Source organism: Camelina sativa, chromosome 8 (genome assembly GCF_030686135.1).
Source record: "Camelina sativa cultivar CO46 ecotype springtype chromosome 8, ASM3068613v1".
Taxonomy (NCBI): domain Eukaryota; kingdom Viridiplantae; phylum Streptophyta; class Magnoliopsida; order Brassicales; family Brassicaceae; genus Camelina; species Camelina sativa.
Genome location: NC_141887.1, coordinates 5,490,160 through 5,516,191, shown reverse-complemented (window position 1 = coordinate 5,516,191; position 26,032 = coordinate 5,490,160). Strand labels below are relative to the sequence as shown.

Below are 26,032 nucleotides of genomic sequence, written 5' to 3'. Positions count from 1 at the left end.
CAATTAACATAACACTAGGTTTTACCCCGTGGTACACCACGGGTCTATTATTTTGTTGATATGATATTGTAAAAGTTTAGAGGTGCTTGTAGTCGATGGTGAATTGCATCTATATATATATACTGTTAACAGCTGTAGGTAGAGTTTTGTAGAAACTCTTGATTCATAAGTTAAGAATATACATCTTACGATTTGTTAGTTATGATTTATGAATGAATGATCTGGCATATTCTTATTATGATTCTCAACTGATATAATTGGAATAATAGTGTACAATTAAAGCTTATAAGATCTTACCAAATATGTAATCGTTTATTAAACGCAAATTAGATATTTTCTAAGATGTATTCATCTTGAATTAGTTGCTATATTATAAGGAAGTGGTTAAGAGGATGTGATTACATAATCTGGGTTATCAATTCTTTTTGTCAAACTCAGCCCTAAAAATTCGGCATGCAAATTAGATATTTCCTAAGATACAATGGGCATTAATTGACATTAATTGGATGTAAATAAGTACGCTATGGATTAAAAACCGGCTCAAAATATTCGGTAATCTTAAGGAGGATCCTGATAATTGAATCGGTTATAATTTTAGTTAAAAACCCGACCCGAAGTTGGCAAAAAGTGATGGCACCATATTGTACTCCAAAAATGTATTTCGAGCTCTAAATGTAGATATACTTGTTTGGTTACAAATATCCTAAGACAATTTTTAATATATATCCGTTTATAAAAATTCAAATCACATTATATGCTAAAAAATCTAAAATTTTATTAACTTTATGTAATAAATAGTAATTAAAATAATTAAATATAAGATTAAATAAAAATGAAAGGAGAATTATATTTTTATCTAACATATTGATTTAAATTAGGTAAATTGATTTTAGGAAATTTGAAATCAATATTATCAAATAAGGAAATGATTGTGTTTGGTTGTAAAGATTGTAGAGAATTTAGTTGGGACTTGTTTGGATACAAAGAAAAAAAATGATGGCACAAAAATGTATTCAAAAATGTTAAGATAGATACTAGCATAACAAATATATGGACCGACGTACTATTTCCCCTCGGAACTATCATATATTGCCAGTTCCCCATCGATCTTTGATATCTTACCAGTTCTCCTTCGAACTTATATTCTCCGCTTATTTCCCCTCGAATCCATACTTCTACGCCTATTTCTCCATCGAACATGATTTACTCATATCGTTTCCCCATCGTGTTGGTTATAATGGTTTACTGTTTTGTTTAACCACCTTCTGAACCTTAATAACCAAATGAAACCATATTAAACCACATTAAACCGGATTACAACCCAATTACAATCCGATTAGATAACTAAACCTAAGGAAACCTAAAAATCATAAAATCCCCAAATCGATTTTTCCCCTATGCCCTCTCGACGAACCCTAAATTCCCGAAATCGTTTCTTCTCGGCGGTTGCGATGGCGATGGCGTTAGTTCCCGTTCCTAATCCGCCTCCTGGAGTAGATTTCGACGCAGAAGCTGAGGATCGGGATGAGTTTCATATCGACAAGATGGCGACAGATTTTACTGAAGCCGAGGAATCGATTCGTCATAACGTGTACCCAGAAAGTGATGATGAGGATGAGGAACATGTTCGTAGTGGTGCTGCGAGAAGGGGGACTCCCATCGTTCGTGGTGATGGTTCAATGTACAAAGGGCAAAGCTTCTACAATGGAATCGCTTTTCAGGAGTGTGTTCTCGACTACGCACTTGTATCCGGTTGTAACCTGAAGCAATATAGGTACGATAGAGATAGAATCGGTTTTAAGTGTGTTGGTGCTAAGGGGAAATGTATGTGGAAATTTTATGCGGCATGTCTGCACAATGAGTCGATGTGGAGGATTACATTGTACACGAAGAAGCATATTTGTGTACCTAATGGAGAGTGTGAAATGTTTAAGACACCAGTGATAGCTAGGTTGTTTCTGGATAAGATAAGAGAAGAACCAGATTATTACATGCCTTTGAAGATGGAGCAGACTATAATGGAGAAGTGGAAGATATCAGTTACTAGAGGTCAATGTCATGCTGCTAGGAGAAAGGCATTGGGATGGATAGAGCTTGAATATGACACTCAATTTGAGCGGCTCAGAGATTATGAGGCGAGATATTGGAAGCAAATCAAGGTTCTGTTGTAGAGGTTGAAACGATGAAGAACGAGGCTGTACAGGATGTGTTTAAGCGATTCTATGTATGCTTTGATGTTCTTAGGAGAACATGGAAAAAATCCTGCAGGCCACTTATATGAGTTAATGGTTGTTTCTTGAAAGAAAAGATCAAGGGACAGCTTCTGGTTGCTTTAGGAAGAGATGCTGACAATGCTATCTACGCAATAGCTTGGTGTGTTGTTCAAGTTGAGAACACAGATAATTGGTCATGGTTTGGGAATAGGCTGAAGATCGACTTGGAGTTAGGTGATGGGGATGGTTACATTATGGTGTCTGATCGACAAAAGGTTAGAATGTGATTTGATATGTTTTATGTTTTGATAAAGGTTGCATCGACAACAAGTTAATTATGTTTTCTTTGTTTCAGGGTTTGATTAAAGTTGTTGAGTTAGAGTTACTAAAGATTGAGCATCGAAAATGTGTTAGGCACATTTATGGTAATCTAAAGAAGATTCATCCGAATAAGAAGCGGCTGAAGAAACTACTCTGGGATCTAGCTTGGTGCTACAATAGTAAAGACTATGAAGAGAGTTTGGAGAGGATACATGCATACGACAGTTCCCTATATGAAGATGTTATGAAGACTAAACCAAAGACTTGGTGTAGGGCGTTCCACAAGATTGGCAGCTACTATGAGGATGTGGAAAACAACTCTGTGGAGTCCTTCACTAGTACAATCAACAAGGCAAGAGAGAAGCCATTTGTGGCCATGCTGGAGGCTGTTCGAAGGCTTGCAATGGTTCGGATTGCTAAGCGGTCTGCACTTTCTCATTCACACGAAGGTTAGTAACATTACATTTCTTTTATCTTTCATTTATTTTGTATTGAATTCAAAAGTTTAATGTGTATTCATGTATTTTTCAGGGATATGCACTCCATATGTGAAACGTTTCTTGGGTGAAGAGCATAAGGCAGCTTCTCTGTGCTTTGTACATCCCAGCACAAATGGAGCTTATGAAGTTTACCTGGGATATGACAAACACAGAGTCAATTTGAATGAAAGGACTTGTACCTGCATGAAGTTTCAGATATGTGGAATCCCCTGTGAACATGCTTACGGACTGATACTCAAGAAGACATTGGAAGCTGAAGACTACGTGCGTGAATGGTTCCGAACTTTCAAGTGGAAGGAGAATTACACGGAGGGGATTGTTCCACAAAGAGGTCCACGCTATTGGCCTGGCACTGGTGGTGAAAGTGTGCATCCACCACCAAGGCCGGATGATGAAAAGGTAGACAAGAAGAGGAAGAAAGGTGCTCATGAGTCACCTACCAAGAAGAAACCAAAACAAAAGAAGAGAATCATGCATTGTGGGATATGTGGTGCGGCTGATCATAATTGTAGGTACCACCAGAAGAAGAAGAATAAGAAGAATACAACACAGGTTAGTTATACTTTCTAATGTGATGGTTGTTCTTTGTTTCACTCAATTGATTCTGATATTTGATTAAATTTGTAGGGTGGAACTCAAGTGGAATCTACTCAAGGATTTCTTACTCAAGAGAAGTAATTGATGGATGAAGTAATGTGGAGGATTAGCACAAGGCGCAGTGTTTTTTTTTTTTTGGTATTATGACCTGTTTCAGAACATATGTTGTTCTGCCTTAGTATGGTCTATCTGTCTTTTGAACCTTATTAAGCTTTGATGTTCTACTCTTTTGAACAAATTTGTATGGTCTCCTTTGAACAATTCTAACATCTCTTTTCAACAATTTTACCAAATTAGCTTAACATTGAACCTTAACAACTTGCAATGTCATCATATTAGCTTAACATTGAACCTTAACAACTTACAATGTCATCATATTAGCTTAACTAGACCAAAGATGATCATACAACCAAATACTAAAACAATTATCATCCTATTCATCTTTGATTTGAATTTAGCTTTTACATCTTCAATCCTCTCAAATATCTCTTTCTCAAGTTCCATTTCCATCTTCTTCTCAAGCTCCATTTGCAGCTCCATTTGCATCTTCTTCTCAACCTTCATTGTCTCTGATATGAACTCTTTCATTGTTTCCACCTCATCCAACAAAGTCTCATCGACCCACTTGAAAACGTGATTGTCATTCATAAGCTACCATAGACAATTGATTTGGTTATCATTTAGAACCGAGTTAATAACAAGCTAGACCATAAACTTGAATGTCATTCTTCATATTACCTTATTTCCAGCTGCATATACACAACGAAAGTATCGCCGATTTGGGTTATGGTCGGATTTGGAAGTTTTGGCCACAATTGCTTCTCCACACCGACAACTCTTCCTCTTTCACGGACATTTGTCGAACCGCTCGAAGATCCAGAGACATTGCTCATGATTTTGAGAGAAATAGAGAGAGATTTCCTTTTCAATTTCGATTTTTAGGGTTCTTAGTTGCCAATTTGGGGTTTCTCGTTTTAAAATAGAAGAAGAAGAAGTCGGATCGGGTTGTATATGTTACCCGGATTCTAAATTGGTTTCATACCGGTTTAACATGGGTTTCTATCGGGTTTTGTACTAAAACCGAGTAAATCAAGTTTGATGGGGAAATAGGCGTAGAAGTATGGATTCGAGGGAAATAAGCGGAGAATATAAGTCTGAAGGAGAACTGGTAAGATATCGAAGATCGATGGGGAACTGGCAAGATATGATAGTTCCGAGGGGGAAATAGTACGTCGGTCCTATATGGAAATCTTGGTACAATATATAATGTAAAATTAACATCTTCACAGTGGCCAAGATTTTGATATAACTAGTAGTGTGTTGTATTGAGCTCTCCGTCCTTTTTTCCTCTACATATTTTTTACCAATCATGGAACAGTAAATTATCTCTCTTGTTCTCTCCATTTTCACTGCACAATCTGGTTTTGTTTCCAAGGTCCACTCACTAACTCTCTTCTCCGATCATCTTTTCTTGACTTCAATCTGAGTCTCTTGTTGCTGCTTGGGCTTTAAGGTTCTGCTGTCTAGATCATGATCGTTTTGCTTCCAAAATCATCACCTTCACTGTTTTTGTTTCTTGAAATATCTGGGTTTTGTTGATCATAGGGGAATTGTTACATTTTTTTATAATTTATTTATTTTTACCTTTTTAATTGCAGTGATAACGATGCTTTTAGGCTCTGTGATCCAGGAAAATATTTGGGTTTTGTTCTTTACCTAAAATAACAAATGCTAAAATTTGTGGACTTTTTGGATTCTTAACGTTAAAATTTGTCATATTTACAGAGTTGCTTGTGTGCATTTGAGATTAGACTTCGTTCTTAGTAATTTGGAAAGATAGAGGCATTATTATAAATTTATTATAACCAAATTTTAATTACATGCACAGCTGCACTTAGCCTTTCCCTTAATCAAATGAGCAGAGCACTCTGTTATGTCCTTTTCTGCTGATCTTGGAGTTACTATTGCTATGAAAAATATGCATCTGACTTTTGGGTTTTGGTTTTACTTGTGTGGTTGGTTGACTGATCCAAAAGATTATAAAGATGAAGAAAAGACGTTTCTATGGTTTGAAGCATCCCTTTGATCCATGCCGTAAGTGTCGTTTAATTTTCCCTCTTATAACAGTTTCTTACTTTGAATATAGGAGAACAATGTTTTTGACTTAATATATCGGTTTTTACTCTTAGCTTTCGAGTTCTTCTGCTCGGGTACATGGAAGGCTGTGGAACACATAAGAATCGAAGATGGAAAGATGGCAATACGTCTATTAGAGAATGGTTATGTGTTGGAAGATATACGTCCGTTCCAAAGGCTTCGTCTCAGATCAAGAAAGGCGACATTGACCGACTGTATCTGTTTCCTTAGGCCTGACATCGATGTTTGTGTTCTCTATCCTCTCCATGAGGATGACTTGGAACCGGTATATATATATGTATCCGCAATTGCTTGAATTCTTTTTTTCTAGCATCTTCGAACTCATAAAAACACTCTGCATCTGTTTCTTGCACAGGTTTGGGTTGATGCGAGGATAGTTTCTATAGAGAGGAAGCCTCATGATCAGTCTAAATGCTCTTGCAAGATCAATGTTAGAATTTACATAGACCAAGGCTGCATTGCTTCTGATAAACAAAGAATCAATAAAGATTCTGTGGTCATCGGTCTAAACCAAATCTCTATTCTCCAGAAGTTTTACAAGGAACAAATTACTGATCAGTACTACAGGTGGAAGTTCTCTGAGGACTGCACTTCGTTGACAAGAACAAGACTGTCGTTGGGAAAGTTCTTGCCGGATCTTTCGTGGTTGGCTGTTACTTCATTTACAAAAAGCATTGTGTTTCACATTAGGACAGTGCAAACCAAAATGGTATATCAGATTATAACAGATGAAGGCTGTAGCAGTTCTATGAGTTCGATGAATATTACTTTTGAAGACGGTGTCTCGTTGTCAAAAGTGGTTCAGTTTAATCCAGCTGATATAGTCGATGATTCTCAAGATCCTGAAATAAAGCAAGAAACTGATTGTTATCCTGAAGAAGACGAGGTAGTGGAAATGCGTCGGTCCAAGAGAAGGAAAGTGAGACCTGATAGATATACTGGATGTGATTATCAGCCAGAAACAGTTGACGGTTGGGTGCGGATGATGCCATACTGCCGGTATGATAAATGGAATGTTGTTAATGTGGAGAGTGAGGTCGAAGAAGATGGTGATACTAATGATGAGTTGTATGTACCATTGTCATGTTTGTTCAAGAAAAAAATAACTAATTCTCAAGAAGATATACCAAAAGTTCGTAGAGACGAGACTGTTTTGGTGAAGAAGAGGAAAGAAAATGGACTTGGTCGAAAAGAGCGGAACTCCGAGATTTCTGTTATTCCTTTCACTCCTGTATTTGAGCCTATACCGTTGGAACGGTTTGGTCTTGATCCTAAATTGTTGAGTGGGGGTGGCAGCTTCTCAAGAAGCCAGTACTTTGATGAGATTGATAAGTACCGAAGTAAAGCTGTGAAGTACGGGAACAAAATGACGGAAATGGAAGAGATGATGGAAGCTGATCTGTGTTGGAAAGGTCCTAACCATGTGAAGTCGGTTAAAAAACGAATATCTCGACCATCGCGGTCAGTTGTTTCAAAAACTGAGGATTCTGAGGAACGTCCACGGGTCTTTAAGAAAGTAACATTGAGTGCAGGTGCATATAATAAGCTGATAGATACATACATGAACAACATTGAGGTAACAATTGCAGCCAAGGACGAGCCCACCAGTGTTGTTGAACAGTGGGAGGAGTTAAAGAAGACAAATTTCGTATCTAAATTGTACGGGGATATGGAACAGACCTCTAATGAGGATGATGAAGGAGAGACTTCAGAGAACAAAATGTTATGGAGAGAAATGGAACTCTGCTTAGCTTCTTCTTACATTCTTGATGACAGCGAGGTATACTTCTCTTTGAAACATCTCATATTCCAAACCTATGCAAGCATATGTGCCCGCTAATTCCATTGTTGTGGGGTGTATCAAAATCTCTAGGCAAGAGTGGACAACAAGGCTTTTGAAATGGCGAGAAGCGGTTGTGAGCACGAATATAGGCTGGACGAAGAAATCGGGCTGTGTTGTAGGTTATGTGGTCATGTAGGAACTGAGATAAAACATGTTTCTGCACCATTTGTAAGTGAAACTCACAACTTACAAATGTATAATGTTACTTTGCTTTTAATTGATTGTATACCATGGTTTGGTTTAAACAGGCGGAACATAAGAAATGGACCATAGAGACTAAGCAGATCGAAGAGCATGACCTAAAGACTAAATTAGGCCACAAAGAAGCTGAGAGAGAAGATTTCACTATGTCAATTGATTCTTCGGAATTGCTTGCGGCTGAAGAAAGTGACAACGTTTGGGCATTAATACCTCAGCTTAAGAGAAAACTACATATGCATCAGCAACGGGCTTTTGAGTTTCTCTGGAGAAATATAGCAGGATCTGTGGAACCCGCACTTATGGATCCCACTTCAGATAAGATAGGTGGTTGTGTGATCTCTCATACACCAGGAGCTGGTAAAACTTTCCTAATTATTGCTTTCCTCACAAGCTACTTGAAGCTATTCCCCGGGAAAAGACCTTTGGTTCTTGCTCCTAAAACAACTCTCTACACTTGGTACAAGGAGTTCATCAAATGGGAGATCCCAGTTCCGGTTCATTTGATCCATGGTCGACAAACCTACTCTACTTTCAAACACAACAGCACAGTTCAGTTCAATGGAGTTCCAAAACCAAGCAAAGATGTTATGCATGTTCTTGATTGCTTAGAGAAAATACAGAAATGGCACGCGCATCCAAGCGTTCTTGTAATGGGTTACACCTCTTTTCTGACTCTAATGAGGGAAGACTCAAAGTTTGCTCATCGGAAATACATGGCTAAAGTTCTAAGAGAGAGCCCAGGGCTTCTTGTTCTTGATGAAGGACATAACCCAAGGAGTACCAAGTCAAGACTACGTAAGGCCTTGATGAAAGTTGGTACTGACTTAAGGATACTTCTTTCAGGTACTTTGTTTCAGAACAACTTCTGTGAGTACTTCAACACACTGTGTTTGGCTAGACCAAAGTTCATTCATGAGGTTCTGATGGAGTTAGATCAGAAATATAAGACCAGGCAATATGTGAATAAGGCGCCTCACTTACTGGAGAACAGAGCACGTAAACTCTTCATCGATATAATCGCCAAGAAGATTGATGCGAGCGTGGGAGATGAACGCCTTCAAGGTCTCAATATGCTGAAGAATATGACTAATAGTTTCATTGATAATTATGAAGGGAGTGGAAGTGGAAGTGGAGATGCTCTTCCCGGTCTACAGATCTATACATTGTTGATGAACTCGACGGATGTACAGCATAAGATACTCACAAAACTTCAGGATGTAATAAAGAGTCATTACGGGTATCCACTCGAGGTCGAGCTTCAGACCACATTGGCAGCTATACACCCTTGGTTGATCAAGACATCAAACTGTTGCACAAAATTCTTCAACCAACAAGAACTTGTTGAGATCGAAAAATTCAAGCACGACGCAAAGAAAGGATCTAAAGTCATGTTTGTGCTAAACCTTGTCTACCGAGTGGTCAAGAGGGAGAAGATCTTGATCTTTTGCCACAACATAGCACCAATCCGTCTGTTTATAGAACTGTTTGAGAACGTTTTCAGGTGGCAAAGAGGCAGAGAGATCTTGACCTTAACCGGTGATCTAGAGCTGTTCGAGAGAGGTAGAGTGATAGACAAATTTGAAGAACTGGGAAACCCATCCCGAGTCCTACTGGCCTCGATCACAGCTTGCGCAGAAGGGATTAGTCTAACCGCTGCTTCACGGGTAATCATGCTTGACTCAGAATGGAACCCTTCAAAGACAAAGCAGGCCATAGCTCGTGCATTCAGACCGGGACAGCAGAAAGTTGTTTATGTTTATCAGCTCTTGTCCAGAGGAACATTGGAGGAAGACAAGTACAGGAGAACGACATGGAAAGAGTGGGTCTCAAGTATGATATTCAGTGAGGAGTTTGTTGAGGATCCATCTCAATGGCAAGCTGAGAAGATTGAAGATGATGTTCTTAGAGAGATCGTTGGAGAAGATAGAGTCAAATCTTTCCATATGATCATGAAGAATGAGAAGGCTTCAACAGGGTGATGGGTTGTATGAAAAAGAATACTAACTAAATAAAGAGCCTGCAATTTCTGCAAACAGAAACAAAAAGGTTAGTTATCTGTTTTTACCATGGCTTTGAATATCCCAAGTCTCTAGAACTCATGTGTGTCATATATACTAATGATGTATAAGTAGATTATGTGAAAAGGTATCATATATTTATGTAGAAGCCTGTCTTAAGTATTGTGAAATAGTGACAAAATCAATAATAATGTGAAATAATATAAGCAGTTATCCTATATGAACAAGTATATTGGCACATTAATCTCTCGTTAAATCTTAATTTTTTTGTAATATAGGCTAACAATGTTGCAAAGAGATCATGAACCTTTTGAATACATACAACTTTAATTAACAACAAAATTATACAAAAAAATGGAAAGAATAAAAGAACAGAGAAGGAGCTAATTAGGGGACATGTTAATATAAGACAATGTGAGACATCAAACTAAACTGGCAAAGGAAGAGGTAAGAGTGTAAGATACATTAGCCAGAGGACCTCGTTGCTCCGAGAGCTCGTTAACGTCTTTGACAATGTCGAAGACTGCCTCAGGCTGAGCTAGTTTACGTGCGTTGTTTGAAGTTTGTTCCAGCTCATCTGTCTTAGTGCTAAACCATTCCCCAACGATTCTAGCTGTCTCTTTAGGACTTCTTGTGAACACTCCTGCACCATTCTCCACTACGTATGGCACATTCCCTTTTTCCTGTTTGATTTCAAAGGTAATTGATTTGAGAATTTATACATATATGAGCTAGATACATTAAAAGTACAAGTCTCAACCGACCTGTCCAGGAATGTAATCGTTGAGAATGATTGGAAGTGATCGAATCAGCGATTCAGCTATTGTTCCCGGTCCAGCCTGCAAGATTCGTACAACATTTAGCTTACGAACATTTTGGTGAACAGAGGTAGGCATAGAAACAGAAATATCGGTTAATGGTGATTAAAACAAGAGTGGGATTGTTCTGTTCCTCTTACTTTTGTGATGATGCAGTCACAAGCTCCCATCCATTTTTCCATTTGAGTCTCGAATCCTCTAACCTATAACGTCAATATCTATTATATCTCCGAGTCTTGAAACCTATCAACCTCTAATAATGCCTAAGAAGTTTAGTTTAATCATATATACCTTAACAGGAATGTTCCATTCAATGGCTTCTAACGAAGATGCCAATTTCTTGTTACGTCCACATATAACAACCATTTGCCCAATGGGCTTCTTGTTCTCTTTATCATACAAGGATTCCGCAAGAGCTTTGGCTGTTTCTTTCACAGGACCCATACCTTCCCCTCCTCCCATCAGTAGAACCGCACGAAGATCTTGATCCATCTCAAGCTCCTTTCTTAGATCATCCTTCACCAGAACCGCTCGTGCAAAAGATGGCCTCACAGGTAAACCAAAGACACGGACTTGAGACTCATCCAGCCCATCAAACAAGGCCCTTTTCGCCACTTCTTGAGACGGGCAATAGCACCTATTGACGCCCGGATGAAACCTAAACCACACAGAAGATAAAAATCAAATCTTTGCAGCTACCATATTCTCTCAAAGACTAAAACAAGGCAAATAATATATACCAAGTAGGATGACAAGTGTTGAGATCAGTAATAACGGTGACAAAGAGGACTCTTTTCTGTAGCTCTTGCCATTTAAGAACCCACAAAGGGATATGTTGCATGAGAGGATGAACACTAATGATAATCTCGGGCTTGTACTCCATCAAACCAGCTTCTACTTCCTTGGCGTAATAGGCAGCAATGGCTGCTAGGTAACAAGAGTGGATCCATTTGGGAGATGTGGTGTGAAAAGCAACTTTCCAAAGCTGAACATGCTTCACCATAAACTTATATGATCTCTCCATATCATTCAATGGCCACCCTGTGTATTCCTTCCACACATCTTTCACAATAACCTATTATTCAAAACCACTCACCAAAAATCAAAAAGACCATTCCTTTTCTTGTTGAACAAACTATACAATATGGTCAGCATTGTTCTTTAATTACCCTGTATTTATCTCCGAACTCGATCTTGAAAGCGTCACGGATAGCTTCAGCGGAGGCACGGTGACCGCCACCAGTGTCGCTCATGAGGATCAAGACGTTCTTCGTCCTCTGAGCACCGATCTCGACAAGCTCCATTGCTGATTCATCCTCGTCGCTGTAACAAAGATCATCGTCGTTTTCGTCGTAGCTTTTGCTACGGTGGATGTGATGATGGGTATGACGTTGAGTCGTCGTTTCGCCGCCTGCTACGGAAACGGCTGATTTGGAAGTACCGTAGAGTCGTTCGAGCACTTTCTCTGCAAGGGACATGACGGTTGTCGCCATTTTGAACAGAGGAGGATGAAGAGAAGAGACGACGAGTCTCTGATGAGAGAGCTGTTTAGGAGACACACAAAACGGAGACTTTCCCGGAAAGAGAGAGAGAGAGGGTTTAGGGGTGAAGGGAAGGGGAGAGATGTTGTAAGAGAGAAACATGGAAGAGGAGAGAAACAGAGAGAAGAGTGGTTGTTTTGTTTGAATGATTGATGACATTACAGCCGTCAGAATCGCCTTCTTTTTTTGGATTGTTCCATTTGCAAAAAGATTCGAATATCCCCTGAAATCGTCGATTTTTTTCACTTTTTTCCTTTTTTTTTTGGCCGTTCATATTTATGTTTTCAATTCCTGGAAAAAACCCTAAAATAAACCTAGAATTTTTGACAAAAAGAATAAAATAGTCAATTGATTATGCAAAATAATTTGACTTACTGCACTCATGGAAAAAGTATATAGGCATTATTTTGTAAAATGAAAAAACACCAAATTCCTCAAAGAAAAAAAAAATGATAATAATAAATAATGCCATGAGAAGAAATAATATTTAGCTAAATAATGCAAATATTCAATTTTTTAGTGATATTAATAAAACAGGGAATTTATCACAATATATACATTTATATTTGTCTACACACGTTACGGAAAAGGAAATCTTATTAATTAAGAATAGGAAAATACTCTTATACTGTATATAAATATAAATATACTTATAAATATAAATTCTCTCTTGTATGGTTTTCTTCCCAAGTTGGGTCTCAGAGTTCTCATGGGATGTAACTGGACCAATTAGCCTCTTAGTGTTAACTCTGTTTTAGTGTTAATGTGTTTTCAAGTAGCAGTTGATATGGAAAAATCCACTTTAGACTCTCTCTTTATTGTTTTAGAATTGCAACAGAAACACAATGCAGCCTTACATCTTGTAACAAACAAAGCAACAAATTCGATTATGAAACGAAAGAGACCATTTTGAAAAGTATTTTCAGATCAACGCAGCTTCCATTGGTCTTCGACCCTGTTGATAGTACTTGAAGTAGAGCTCAACGTACTTCTTAACTGTTTTATACAATCTTGGTCTTGCCTCAGAGACAAGCCCTTCTACAGGCTGAATCTCTTTTTCTTCACCCGGTACACAAAACGTTGCCACAGATACCCTTTCCTTTTCTTTGTTAGTCACCACCCTATGAACCGGGCTCTTGTAGATCCCATTGCTCATTATCTGAACACACACACAAGAGAGAGAGAGAAATTATGTCAAAATTACACCAATCAATGTTTCAAAAATCATATGCATATATCTCTACATGATTGATTACCTCCATTTGATCTCCAACATTGATAAGAATTGTGTCATTAACTATAGGAGCTTTATACCACTTGCCATCTTTGAGGAACTGAAGCCCTTCCACATCTTTGTCCGGTAAGAGAAGAGTAAAAGCCGAGCCATCAGCATGCGATTTAACCCCAATAACCTTGTCCGGCCTCGGACATGGAGGATACATGTTGAATCTTGTATCCATCGTAGCTCTTTCTCCATACATGTCTAGAAAGCTATTCTCTTCTAATCCCAACGATCTAGCCATGGCCTTGAAGAACTTCTCAACCACTACCCGTTGCTTCATTGTGTATTCATCTAAAGTTTCCCTGAAGATAAGATTGTCAAAACATTGACTAACTGTTAAAACAGTAAGGTATTATATGACTTTACCTGAATCCGATTGGGAGTTCAGGCCAGAACTTAAGTTTTCTCTGATCTTCAGGGTAAGTAGTGATATACAAACGGTCAATCCAATCTAGAACTTGATCCTCCCACAGAATCATGTCGTTCCCATATCCTTGCATACTACCAATGTCTCTGGCGCACTTCTGTTTCTCTTCTGTCGGAAGCGCAAAGAACTCCTTGGTTAGCTTGTAAATCTTGTCAAGAAACGCTTCTGTAATTCCATGATTCATCACCTATATGTATCCATAATAAATCAATTTCACAAGAACTTCAATAACATTTCATGACTCTGATCATCATAACCAAGAAGGGTCAAACCTGAACAACGCCCCATGTAGAGAGTGCCGAGTGAAGCTTAGTCAACTCTGCCCGACCGTCTTCAGAAGCAGAGAGGAGAAGACTGAGATCGATGGCTGGAATGTCCATCTCCGGAACCGGACCGTTAAGAGGTTGACTTTCGTCGTCGCCGGTGGATGCCTGGAGATATCTATCCGGTAATCCTTCGCCGGCTGCAACCACTTCTTGGACAGTCTTGAACTTTGGCTTCTCCATTGTTGCTTGCTACTGAGTTTTTAGAGGATCTTGAATTTGATGAACGTTTTGGGACGAAAGAGGTTATTTAATAAGACCATCCATACACGATCTTGACTTTGTCGTTGGTTTGGCATTTTCTAAAGCCAAAAGCTTTAAAGATAACACTATTTTAATATGCAGAAGAAGCAAGTTGCCCAGTTATAAAATGCCTTTTGATAACGTTATATTTCGAACTTCGATGACTTGTTTTTACAACATATAAATGAATTAACTAAAGTAAAAAAAAAAAAAAAAAAATCAATCTCTGTAAAACAAGAAAAAAACTTAAAAATCAATCTACAAAAAAAAAAAAATTACATATAGAAAAGAAATGTAAACCGTTTTTGTTTTGAAGCTTATTCATGAGTAGAAATTTCTTTTGCTCCTATTGTTTTTCAAAAAAACTATAAGTCTATATAACATGATAAAAATTCAAGTGTAGCATTAAGAAAACTTGAAACAAGTAATAAAAGAGAATGGCCGATATCAAGCAAGCAACTGTCCCATTATTAGTATTTGTATACTGGACATGTTTTAAACCAAAACAATCTTATAATTTCCACGTTTTAAATTCAAACAAAACAAAATAAAGAAAATTCAAAATTCTGAAAACAAAACTCACACCACAAAATATTGTGAATTGTCAATGAATTGAACACCATTAAAAAAATTAATTATCTAATTTACAATATATTCATTTTTATTGTATATATTTGTATTTATCTTATTATTCAAACCGGTGAAAATAAACATTTTTCTAATCACTAATTTAATCTCATCGTATGGAAAAAAAAAAAAAAAAAGTATGACAAGAGAATCACGCAAAGTAAAGCTTTTGATACAGAAGCAGTGAACCACACAAGCTTCTTCTTCTGCTCCACCGTGTCCTCCTCTCTCCCTCTTCTTCTTCTTCTTCTTCTTCTTCTTCTTCTTCTTCTTCTTCTATTCAGAATCTTTTCTTCATTCTCCATTTTGCTTTTTCTCTTTCTCTCTCTGACACCAACAATGGCGAGACTTACCTTGAGACCACACAATCACCTCTTCTCCTCCTCTCCCATCCACGCCCATAATCAACCTTTCCTCTCCCTCTACACCATCTTCCCCCGCCATCACCACCACCACAATCTTATTAAATCAAGGGTTAAGTGCTCCGCCAGTGGTACTGAACGCGTCAGAGAGAGCAAAAAGCTTCCTCCTAAGAATCCTATCGAAGACCCTAAACCTCAGCTTCCGGTTCCGAGTTCCGATTCCGAAATTGTGAGTAAGGAAACGGAAAGGGGTTCTGAACAGAATTGGCCTCCATGGAAAAACGTACCTCAGAGATATAAGCTTATCGGCGCTACTTCCCTCGCCTTTGTTATCTGCAATATGGACAAGGTTTCTCCTTTTTTTTTTAATTTTAACAAATTTCATTTTTTTTTTCTCTTATGGGCAATTCTGGTATGGTTTTAGGTTAGCTTACATGAGATAATATGATCAGGGAACTGTAAATTTTGACTTCAATTAAGTAAAGGCGTAGTTTATATTAGTAGGCGATTTATGGTAATGATATGAACAGATGAATTTGTGAAGGAGATAGATGATGATTGTAAGGAGTAAGGACCATATCATTTGACTAAAGTATATTGTGTGGGTGAGAATTTTGCAGGTGAACTTGAGTATTGCTATAATACCAATGTCACACCAGTTTGGGTGGAGCTCGTCTGTGGCCGGCCTGGTCCAGTCATCTTTCTTTTGGGGTTATGCCTTGAGTCAGTTGCCTGGAGGCTGGCTTTCCAAGATTTTTGGGGGCAGGTTTGTTTTCTTTCATTAGGCTCCTCCAAGTTTTGCTGTAAGGACTGATTTTGTCTCAATGTATTCCTTCATTTTTATTAATTTTTCCGAATGCAGAAAAGTACTTGAGATTGGTGTATTTACATGGTCCTTTGCTACAGCTCTTGTTCCGCTCCTTGCTGGATTCATGCCTGGTTTAATCTTTTCTCGGATTTTGGTAAGCCTGTTCACATGTTTATCGCATCACTTATTAAGGCAATCACTCTGATTTTAGAGGCATTCTTTTGTTACTAATTCCGTACTTCTTCAAACTTGTAATGAATTGACTACACTCTTAAACTCTTTCCTTCCCCTTCCCCCCACCCTGCTCTAGCCTTACAATATGTCTTTGTCTTAACACAGAGATTTGTAACTCCAGGTGGGAATAGGAGAAGGTGTATCCCCATCAGCTGCGACAGACCTTATTGCCAGGCATGTATTAATCTGGAGCAAATTTGAAGAGTGCTCATAGTTACTTATATATAGCTGATATGTGTTTAACTGCTTATGCAGCGTTCTCTTTTTGTTTTTCTAAAGAAAAAAAAGTAGTTCAGAATCTAGATATGTGAATCTAATGAAATCCATATGTTTCCCTGGTTGTTCTTTCGACTCCCATGGGCATTTCGGGAACTGGTCCTTTTTTACTTACGAAAACCCTTTCCTTACTAACGTTGAAATTATGTATACATGCATTTAGTCCATTGATGCTTAAAATTATGGCTAGGTGCTTTATAGCTTTTAGCCCCCTTTTTTCATATCCTGATTGTGCCATACAATTGCTGGGTACAGGACGATACCTGTTAAGGAGCGCTCAAGGGCAGTAGGCTTTGTTTTTGGAGGACTGAGTTTGGGAAGTGTTTTGGGGTATGGTTTTCTTGATGTGATATTTAAAGTCTTAAAGTTATTAGTATGTGGTTTTATTTGGATAATACTCTAACTAAGACCAATTCTCAGTTTTGGGACTTGCACGGACCTAACGTTATTATCCCTGCAGGCTTCTCTTGGCTCCTCCCATTATCGAAACCTTCAATTGGGAATCTGTCTTTTACTTGTTTGGTCTCCTTGGTGTTGGCTGGTAAGTCTAATCGATTGCTGACTACACACTTTCAGAACATTGTTGTGTTCTGAGTTCTGACTATTCTTCTACATCAAATGAGAATAGACTGATTGCTGACTTTTATCTGTTTCATCTTTGTACCATGATGCCTGCATGGCGGCATCACATTTTAGTATATCTGTGTTCTCATTTTTCCCCCTATATGTTGAAGGTTCGTCGGGTTTCAGTTTCTTAATAAGGAAGAAGTTTCATATGAAGGTGGTTTCTCCTTCCTTTTCCTTATTCAAACTTAATTTCATCTTGAAACAGGGAGCTTAGATGTATCAGAGTTGTATTTATTACACATTTACTTACTGTGTCGTTTTGTCCAAGATTTATATTGTGAAATTCATCCCAAAGTCGTTTCTCTTTTTTCAATATGTGAAACGGAAGAGTAACAGGTGATACTTGTAAATCCTTCTCTAACCAACTATTTAGTTCATATCATCTCGAACTGAAGCATATACTATACTCGGAGTGAAGCAATTCTGTGAATGTAGACGTAGTCAAATCATCTTTTGTTGTCTGTTTATTGGCCGGCTATTATAATTATTAGTTAATACTTCTCTCAGTTAATGGTCTGGATCATAGATTTAAACACCAATTACAATCAAGATTCCCTTTGTTTGATAGGTAATGAGATCTCTACTTCGCATAAATCAGAAAACACTACACAGGAAGAGATGGGGAACTCATTGAAGGTTAGTCTTCTAATGTTATGCCTATGTATGACTTTGTCTTTATATCACTTCTAATTGATGAGGTTGAATTTAACGATAGTTCACTTTGTCAAGCCTACTGTTTCTACTGTAAATACGTAGTTGCAATATATGTAATAGGAGCATTGCATAACCCTCTCACGAAGGTGGAGTAGGATTACATTCCAGTTGCATTCACTTGGTTCAAAACCATGTTCCCTAAAATGGTGCCAAAATGGCCTGCAAAAAAAATGGTTTTAAAACCCCAAAAACTTATAGTTTGCTTTAAGTCGATTCTTCATTTTTGGGTATCTTACTACAGGAGATTCCATGGAAGTCGTTTTTCCAAAGCTCAGCTGTTTGGGCGATGATATACACTCACTTTTGTGGAAGTTGGGGTCACTACACCTGTTTATCTTGGCTACCTACTTATTTCAGGTAATTGCGTGTTCCTGTTGACCATGATAAGATTTTACTGGGCAATGCTGTAGCTGCTCCATTTGTTTGAAAGTCTATTTATGTGCAGTTTGAAATTCTAAGATTTTTAACTTAATTTGTACAAGATGTGTTCTTCTTTCAAGACCTAATTGATGCTTGATGTATTTTGTGGTTTCATGGCTCATATTTTCTGATATAAATTCTCCGGGCCTATGATTTAGGTGAAACTACATTAAATTGTTTCTCTAAAACAAATAGTTATGGCTATAGCAGTATTCTTTCTCTTTGTTCTGTATCTTTGTTGATGAAGAGATTAATTTTGATCATACTTCCGGTATGCAGTGAGGCACTGGATCTAAATTTGACAGAAGCTGCTTGGGTAAGTATAAAACTGTCTTTTATATTCTGTTTTCCCTGGAGTATTAAAAAAATCAGCTCAGCTTGCATTTTGCAAAGGTATAACATTATGAAATTTAATATGTGGATATGAAGATCAGGTTTCCATCCTTCCTCCATTAGCTTCGATTGTCGTGACAAGTCTTGCTTCACAATTTGCTGACTACTTAATAACAAATGGAGTTGAGACTACCACGGTATTAAATCACATCTCTTTTCTTTGTATGTACCTAGCCCTTGTAAAAAACCAAAAGGGTCTTAACACGAAGCCTCCTCTTGCAGATCTATTATTTTATACGCAATTATCGAAGTGTTTACTTTATTCCCTTTTCTCATTTTGCACCAGTTATCTAGATCAACTTGTGTCATTTTGATTTGTAAACTCCTTGGGAATTGCCATGTAGGTCCGAAAGATTTGTCAAACTATTGCGTTTGTGTCACCAGCGATCTGCATGACACTTTCATCTGTGGACATTGGATTGCCACCATGGGAAATTGTAGGAATCTTGACAGCAGGCTTGGCCCTATCAAGTTTTGCTTTATCAGGTAACTGGAGATATCTATTTTTCTGTCCTCCGTCAAGAATCTTCAAGTAACATTATGTAAAAAAGATGCACCTGAAAGGGTTTATTGCACCGGAATGACAAGCACCATGGTTTTTTGACAGGACTTTATTGTACTCATCAGGATATCTCACCCGAATATGCAAGCATACTTCTGGTATATATAGTTCTCATTCATAAACCATATGAGCCTTGTTTGATGCCAACTCTAAACAAGTCAGGTGATTATTTATTATTATTTTAGGGTCTTACCAACACAGTGGGGGCAGTACCTGGAATTGTAGGTGTGGCCTTAACTGGCTTTCTCCTGGACTCGACCCATTCTTGGACTGTAAGTTGCTAACCTTATATTGATTGACATTCAGTAATCTTCATTAATTAGTAACTCAATGTTCTGATTAATGCGTAGATGTCTCTATTCGTGCCATCAATATTCTTCTATGTAACGGGGACTGTTGTATGGTTGGCATTTGCTAGCAGTGAGCCTCAGACGTTCACTAAGGAAGATTCATAGGTTTTGTTTTTCAACTCTTTTTTTTTTTTTTGGGAAAAGAAAAAGACATGTAGACTTTTATTATTGTATAGGTAAAAGGAATGGTAAATTTTGGCAAAAACGAAAGAGCAGTGGTAATTTTGTTCACTGCCTTATCCTGGTTTTTGCATAGTTACAAATGAATTGAAAAACCCAAAGTGTTAATGGTAAAGCGTGTGCATCTGTCTCGATACCTTCTCTGTGGGCTATTCTTTAGCTTCGGTACATATATACTGAGGATGCATTTCGGTTTAAGTTCGGTTTGGTTTAGTTTTGGTTAAATTGTGTCCCGGATCCATCAGTTGTCACTATCATAGTATATATTTAACGATAAAATGGTGAATCTTTAACATCATCAATCAATGAAATACCATCGTATAGGAGGATCTTGTATCAGATAGCAGATTTATCAGAGGATAATATTAGCTTTATAATTGATAGTGGATAATATTAGCATTATCGTGTATTTGCATCTAGTGAGAAGCATTATCTTTTTTTTTGATGGGAGAAAGTCTTCCATGATTATTCATAACATAAAATTAAATACAAATCTATCTTGAACGTGTAGTACCATGAGCATCATCCGATAAAATCAAAACAACACTACTTGGAACTACCGCCAAAGCATGAAAACCTAAACATGAAGAGTAAGCATAGGAAGCTAATCCATCCGCAAGACGATTATCTTCTCTATACACATGTGAAATACGGACGCTCTAGTCCCTTGATATAAAGCCATGACACAAACGTACCAGGAACGACAGTGGATGCACAGCACTTATCCCTATCTGAAGAAAACCGACTACCACCTCAGAATCAACCTCCACCTCCAATCGAGACACTCCCTTACCCCAAGCAGTATGAAGACCATAGTATACCCCCCACAACTCTGCCAAAGTAGCCGAGCATATTCCTATGTTCACCGCGAAACCACATATCCAACCTCCTGTCTCATCACGCAGCACCCCAGCAGCTGTGGCCAACCCGATTGTGCCTTGAGCAGCACCATCTGTATTCAACTTTAACCATCCCTCTCGCGGAGGTTTCCAAGCGATCAACCTCTCCACTCGTATCGGTTTGTGTGTGAACCCGCTAGTCTCCAACGAGGCCACCGACACCTCCTTGGCCAAGTCTTTTAAAAATTGTACTCGATCACGACACTTAACATTAACACCAAAAACATTCCCGCATCTCCACTTCCATCCCCACCATACCGACATAGCAAAAAAGGTAGACCAATCTCCATTCAAATTCTCATACAACCATTCAAACAAAGGTGTTCCAAAAAACTGTGTCTGCCTCCGCGCAGGTACTAACCTCCTCCAAACCCCCGACATCGCTGGACAATCCCGTAGTATGTGCATAATATCTTCATCTCAGCCCTTGCAAACTTGACAAACAAAGGAATCAGAGATATGTCGTCGAAACCTTTCTGCATTCGTCATGATAGCTTGATTTCCCACTAGCCACAAGAAAACTCTGACTCTTTCCGGAGCCACCACACGCCACACCCGGGACCAGAAAGCAACCATATCCGGTTCTAGTCTATTACTCCGTGTGATCAACTCATAGGCCGAAGTGACCGTAAACGACCCATCAGAGCTCGTCCCCCAAGACAAACGATCTATAGCTCCGGTAACCTTGTCAACTACAATAGCTCCCAGCCGTAGTCTGGAATCCTCAGCGAGATGAGGCAACAACGGGCCAAGATTCCAACCCACACCATCTTGCCAAAAGTCCTGAACTGGTGCCTTTAAACATACCTCTGATAACACCGGAATAGACATAAGCACAGCTTTGGTAAGTGTAAGGCGGCCCGCTAAACTCAAACATTTACCCTTCCATCCCGCTAATTTCGAAGATACTCTTGCTAAGACTTCCCCAAAGGTCTCCTTATTCAGTCTCTTTTGCAGAATAGGCATTCCAAGGTACTTACCTAAATCCTTGGTAGCCTTGATCCCACTCTCATCGCTGATAAGCTTCCCCAAGTCCCTGGACACATTCTCTGAGGAAAATATTTTGGACTTCTCCAGACTGATTTTCTGCCCTGAAGCTACACAAAAACGTTCTAACACCCGTCTGATAACTCTAATTTGCGATATAGAGGCTTCAGCAAACAATATCAAATCATCTGCAAAGCAGATATGAGAAAGCATCGGACCGCCTTGAGAAAGCCGTATAGGTTTCCATTCTTTTCGGCCAACAACAGACTCTATCGAATGACACAGACGTTCAAGGCAGAGAACAAACAAATACGGGGACAACGGATCCCCTTGGCGCAATCCCCGAAATGGTTGAAAGGCCTCAATTTTCTCACCATTCCAAAGAATATTCATAGACGAACCCGTAACACCCTGCATGATCCAATGCACCCACTTCTCTGATAACCCAGCAGCTACTAAGGTATCTTGAAGAAAATCCCAACGAATGCGGTCATAAGCTTTCTCCAAATCCAGTTTAAGAAGCATCCATCCTCTTCTTCCCTTCTTCCTTTTCATCGAATGGACAGCCTCTTGTACAATCACTATGTTATCTGTACTTAAACGACCGGGAATGAAGCTAGATTGAGCCGGTCCTATCAAATTTGTCATCAGTTTCTTAAGGCGCAGCACCATAACCTTTGTCAATATTTTGAACAACACATTACAGAGACTAATTGGTCTGAATTGTGTTATTCTTTCCGGCTTCTCCACCTTCGCCAATAACACCACCAACGCATCATTTAGACCTGTCTCTAGCTTCCCTGTCTCAAAGAACCGGAGCACAAACGAGACCACAGACTTCCCCACTATATCCCAACACCGCTGATAAAAGACTGGCTGATATCCATCCGGACCAGGCGCTTTAAATTGGCCCATGCTCCTGACTGCAAACTCTACCTCCTCCGCAGTAAAAAGTTTGCTCAAACTCAATTGTTCCTCACGAGAAAGACTCTGGAACCCTTCCTTTGGCAAACTCTCGACTACCGCACCACGATCATCCAAAGAGTAAAGGCGCTTGTAATAAGTAAGTGCCAGTTGTTCCAACTCATGTGGATCCGTACACCATTGCCCAGAATCATCTCTCAACGCCTCAATCCGATTCCGACGTCGCCTGATAACCGTCGAGGTGTGAAAGTAACTCGTATTACGATCTCCATGGACAATCCATCTCTCCCGTGAATTTTGAAACCACAATGTTTCTTCCTGCTCCAAAACTGTATCCAGCTCTTGAAGCAAAGTCTCTTCCTTGTGTAACAAAGCATCAGTGTGAGAGAACTCCAGCAGGTCCTGAACCATTTTTATTTCTCCCAGAAAACCCTCTTTTTTCTTGATCACATCTCCAAAAACTTCCTTATTCCATTTTTTCAGCGTCACACGTAGAGAATCCAGAGCTTCCGGGGTCGACATATCTCGACGCCACGACGAAGAGACTAATTCGTTAAAACTCGAATGGCTCAGCCATGCTGCTTCGAATCGAAATGGTCTTCTCCTAGGATCCATACTAACTACTGGGCACAATTGTATGTACAACGGAGCATGATCAGAAGCTAAAAACGGAAGATGAGCCACTGACGCCTCCGGCCATTGCAATCGTGTTTCCGCACAGCACAACACCCTGTCTAATCTCTTAGCCACAAAATGTTGTTCAACTCTCCCTCGTTTCCATGTAAAACTATTCCCGCAAAAACCCATGTCAATCAAAGACTCGGCATTAATCCAATCCCCGAATGCCAAAGAATCTGAAGACAACCTCCCGTTGCCCCCAACCCTCTCATCAAGGCGAACGATTGTATTAAAATCCCCACCAATCATCAATGGGCCATCAACCAATTGAATAACATTATGAAGCTGTGTCCACAACCCACTTTGTCTGCTGACTGTCGGTGCCGCATACACGACAATCAAATGTAAAGAATCCGATCCATTCTCCACTTTCGCATATATATATTGCTCCGCAGACTCAATGATAGAAACCGTACCTATCCCCGACCTCCAGAAGAGCCACAACCCACCCCTTTGGCCATCTGCATCCACACGAAAGGAGTTTTCAAAGCCTAACCCCTGACATATTCGACCAGCCCGATCACCACCAACATGTGTTTCGAACAACGCCAAGACATCGGTTGGATTTTTCTTCAACAAGTATCTAATAGATCGGCGAAAATTGGGTTTAATTGCCCCCCGGAAATTCCACAATAAACAATTCATCATCAATTCACCTAAGCAGCGTAAAATTACCGGGGACAAACATTATTGACGCAGTGGGATTGTCTCTCCCTTAGACAATCCACCCGACTCCTCCATAACCTGCGATGTCTCCTCATCACCAGAACCCAACCTAACCATGCCTTGCGACTCTGAATCGACCTCATCCGTCCCAGAAATCAGCATTCGATCCCCACTTCCAGTCGTAAACACGCCTCCCGATCTCCCGAAGCTCTCTATTTCGACACGAAACCTCTTACCACTCGCAAGAAGAGGATTCTCTTCCCTAATGGGCCCAAAAACCAAACCTCTAACGGGCCGGTTGTGTTTTTGTTGCCTTTTAAAACCATGATTCTCTACTTTAGACAATTGGGCCTTATTATTTTTTGGCCCATCCCGTAAAAGACCTTTTTCTTTCGCTAAACCCGCCTTCGGTAGACCAGTCTTACCTTGCACCACACACTTGACTCCACGAATCTGTGGGGAATGATACTCATTCTCCTTATTTGAACCAAAACGAATAATTGAATCCCTTGAATCAGGGAGCATATCTTCCACATCTAACCCATCAAATCTGTTAGCCAGATTTACATTCCCTCTCTCCTGCTGCGGGATTTCCCGGAGATTTCTTTCCAAAACTGTTCCGAAACCACCTGTCGTGAACGCAGTCTTGTTCTGCGATGGTCCTACCTTTCTCCCACCACGTCGAACCTCCGTAAACCCATCATCCGTCTGCACAGGTGCGGTCACCTCCACCACTACAGCCGGCGCAACCATCGTAACCGATGTTTCCTGAACCCGCAGAGGACAAGCATGAATCATATGACCGTAGAGACCACAACCCGAACATATATTAGATAACCCTCATACGACACAAAATAACGCTCCCCATTCACCATAATTGAACCTTTGAGCGGATTCCTCAAATCAACTTCCACACATATTCTTGCAAAACGACCCCTTTCACACTGCAACGTAGTAAGGTCCACTCGTATAGGTTTACCCAATCCCCGAGCAATACTCATCAAAATCGAGCGATGATAGAAACTGACAGGTATGTTAGACAGCCGAAGCCACACCGGTGTCGTGACAATCTCATCTTTCAATGGGTCAAAATCCGGCGACCATGCTTGTACCATCAGGTAACTACCAAACACCCGCCATGGTCCACCAGATAGAGCTGCCAAGTATTCTTCCTCTTTTTCAAAACGAACCATAAAAAATTGGCGTGGTAGATCCATGACATACATCGCCTCTTTAGGTTTCCACATCTCCCGAAGTCTCCTACTTAGCACCGCAATACCAACATGCTTGCCTAGAACCTTGACAATCATACACTGCTTCCAGAGGCCATGCATAGCATCCAACACCTCCTGCCCTATTATGATTACTGGTTCTCCATTTGCCCCATTCGGAAACTCCAAAGTCACTCGCGCCGTGACAAACTCATCATCCAACACTGCCTCCGGTGCTAACATCCCACCCGCGTTACTCCCTACAACCTTTTGTACCCAATTCCCCACAGCATCTGGCGGATCACCCGGTGGCCTAACCCTGACGCCGATATCCATCATAGTCGCATCTTGCTCACTCGATATCTGCTGCTCCAAATCGCCAACCCTAGCCGTCATCCCTAAAATTTTAATACTATTCCCTAGTGAGAAGCATTATCTTGTGGTATGGCTTATGACTTGAGTCATTTTTTATCTAAACGATAATTAAAGATAAATAAATAAATAAATGTTTAGATTACTAAAATATTCTAAAATATTAGAGATAAGAATATTGCTATTTAAAAAACCACTGGTGATTAATTATCTATATTATAACAATGAGAACAGTATTTATACATATATATTAATTAT

At 39.4% G+C, this 26,032-nt stretch overlaps 5 protein-coding genes and 1 pseudogene across 8 annotated transcripts; 3 read left to right on the top strand and 3 right to left on the bottom strand.

Moving 5' to 3' along the window:
• Positions 1-1,451: 1,451 nt before the first annotated feature.
• On the top strand, positions 1,452-3,712 carry LOC104709245 (uncharacterized). Its single transcript, XM_010425892.2, has 5 exons — positions 1,452-2,159; positions 2,309-2,488; positions 2,569-2,983; positions 3,066-3,586; positions 3,662-3,712. The coding sequence occupies exons 1-5, from the start codon at positions 1,452-1,454 to the stop codon at positions 3,710-3,712; spliced, it is 1,875 nt and encodes a 624-aa protein (XP_010424194.1).
• Positions 3,713-4,921: 1,209 nt separating this feature from the next.
• Positions 4,922-10,068, top strand: LOC104706389 (SNF2 domain-containing protein CLASSY 2-like). Its single transcript, XM_087463608.1, has 6 exons — positions 4,922-5,066; positions 5,668-5,725; positions 5,821-6,053; positions 6,144-7,568; positions 7,662-7,799; positions 7,880-10,068. The coding sequence occupies exons 2-6, from the start codon at positions 5,677-5,679 to the stop codon at positions 9,809-9,811; spliced, it is 3,777 nt and encodes a 1,258-aa protein (XP_087319734.1). The 5' UTR covers positions 4,922-5,066; positions 5,668-5,676; the 3' UTR covers positions 9,812-10,068.
• A 14-nt stretch (positions 10,069-10,082) lies between these two features.
• Positions 10,083-12,449, bottom strand: LOC104706388 (monogalactosyldiacylglycerol synthase 2, chloroplastic-like). Its single transcript, XM_010422577.3, has 6 exons — positions 11,838-12,449; positions 11,409-11,743; positions 10,960-11,326; positions 10,809-10,871; positions 10,615-10,689; positions 10,083-10,533 (listed from the first exon to the last, which is right to left on the bottom strand). Exons 1-6 carry the CDS (start codon positions 12,366-12,368, stop codon positions 10,273-10,275), a joined length of 1,632 nt encoding a protein of 543 aa, XP_010420879.2. The 5' UTR covers positions 12,369-12,449; the 3' UTR covers positions 10,083-10,272.
• Positions 12,450-12,997: 548 nt separating this feature from the next.
• On the bottom strand, positions 12,998-14,953 carry LOC104736114 (2-oxoglutarate (2OG) and Fe(II)-dependent oxygenase superfamily protein). The gene is made up of 4 exons (XM_010422576.3): positions 14,191-14,953; positions 13,858-14,105; positions 13,466-13,793; positions 12,998-13,368 (listed from the first exon to the last, which is right to left on the bottom strand). The coding sequence occupies exons 1-4, from the start codon at positions 14,422-14,424 to the stop codon at positions 13,132-13,134; spliced, it is 1,047 nt and encodes a 348-aa protein (XP_010420878.1). The 5' UTR covers positions 14,425-14,953; the 3' UTR covers positions 12,998-13,131.
• Positions 14,954-15,183: 230 nt separating this feature from the next.
• On the top strand, positions 15,184-20,169 carry LOC104706386 (putative anion transporter 6, chloroplastic). 4 transcript variants are annotated; one of them, XM_010422575.2, is made up of 15 exons: positions 15,184-15,822; positions 16,094-16,239; positions 16,336-16,435; positions 16,637-16,689; positions 17,047-17,121; positions 17,252-17,332; positions 17,526-17,572; positions 17,987-18,054; positions 18,374-18,489; positions 18,832-18,868; positions 18,987-19,082; positions 19,290-19,431; positions 19,553-19,605; positions 19,693-19,779; positions 19,858-20,169. In XM_010422575.2, exons 1-15 carry the CDS (start codon positions 15,451-15,453, stop codon positions 19,960-19,962), a joined length of 1,578 nt encoding a protein of 525 aa, XP_010420877.1. In that variant the 5' UTR covers positions 15,184-15,450; the 3' UTR covers positions 19,963-20,169. The 4 variants fall into 4 exon arrangements, 1 of the variants encoding a protein (XP_010420877.1); XR_015563871.1 differs by having other exon boundaries at positions 15,229-15,822; positions 18,982-19,082; XR_015563872.1 differs by having other exon boundaries at positions 15,255-15,822; positions 17,488-17,572.
• Positions 20,170-20,531: 362 nt separating this feature from the next.
• On the bottom strand, positions 20,532-25,741 carry LOC147939725 (uncharacterized; annotated as a pseudogene).
• Positions 25,742-26,032: the final 291 nt, after the last annotated feature.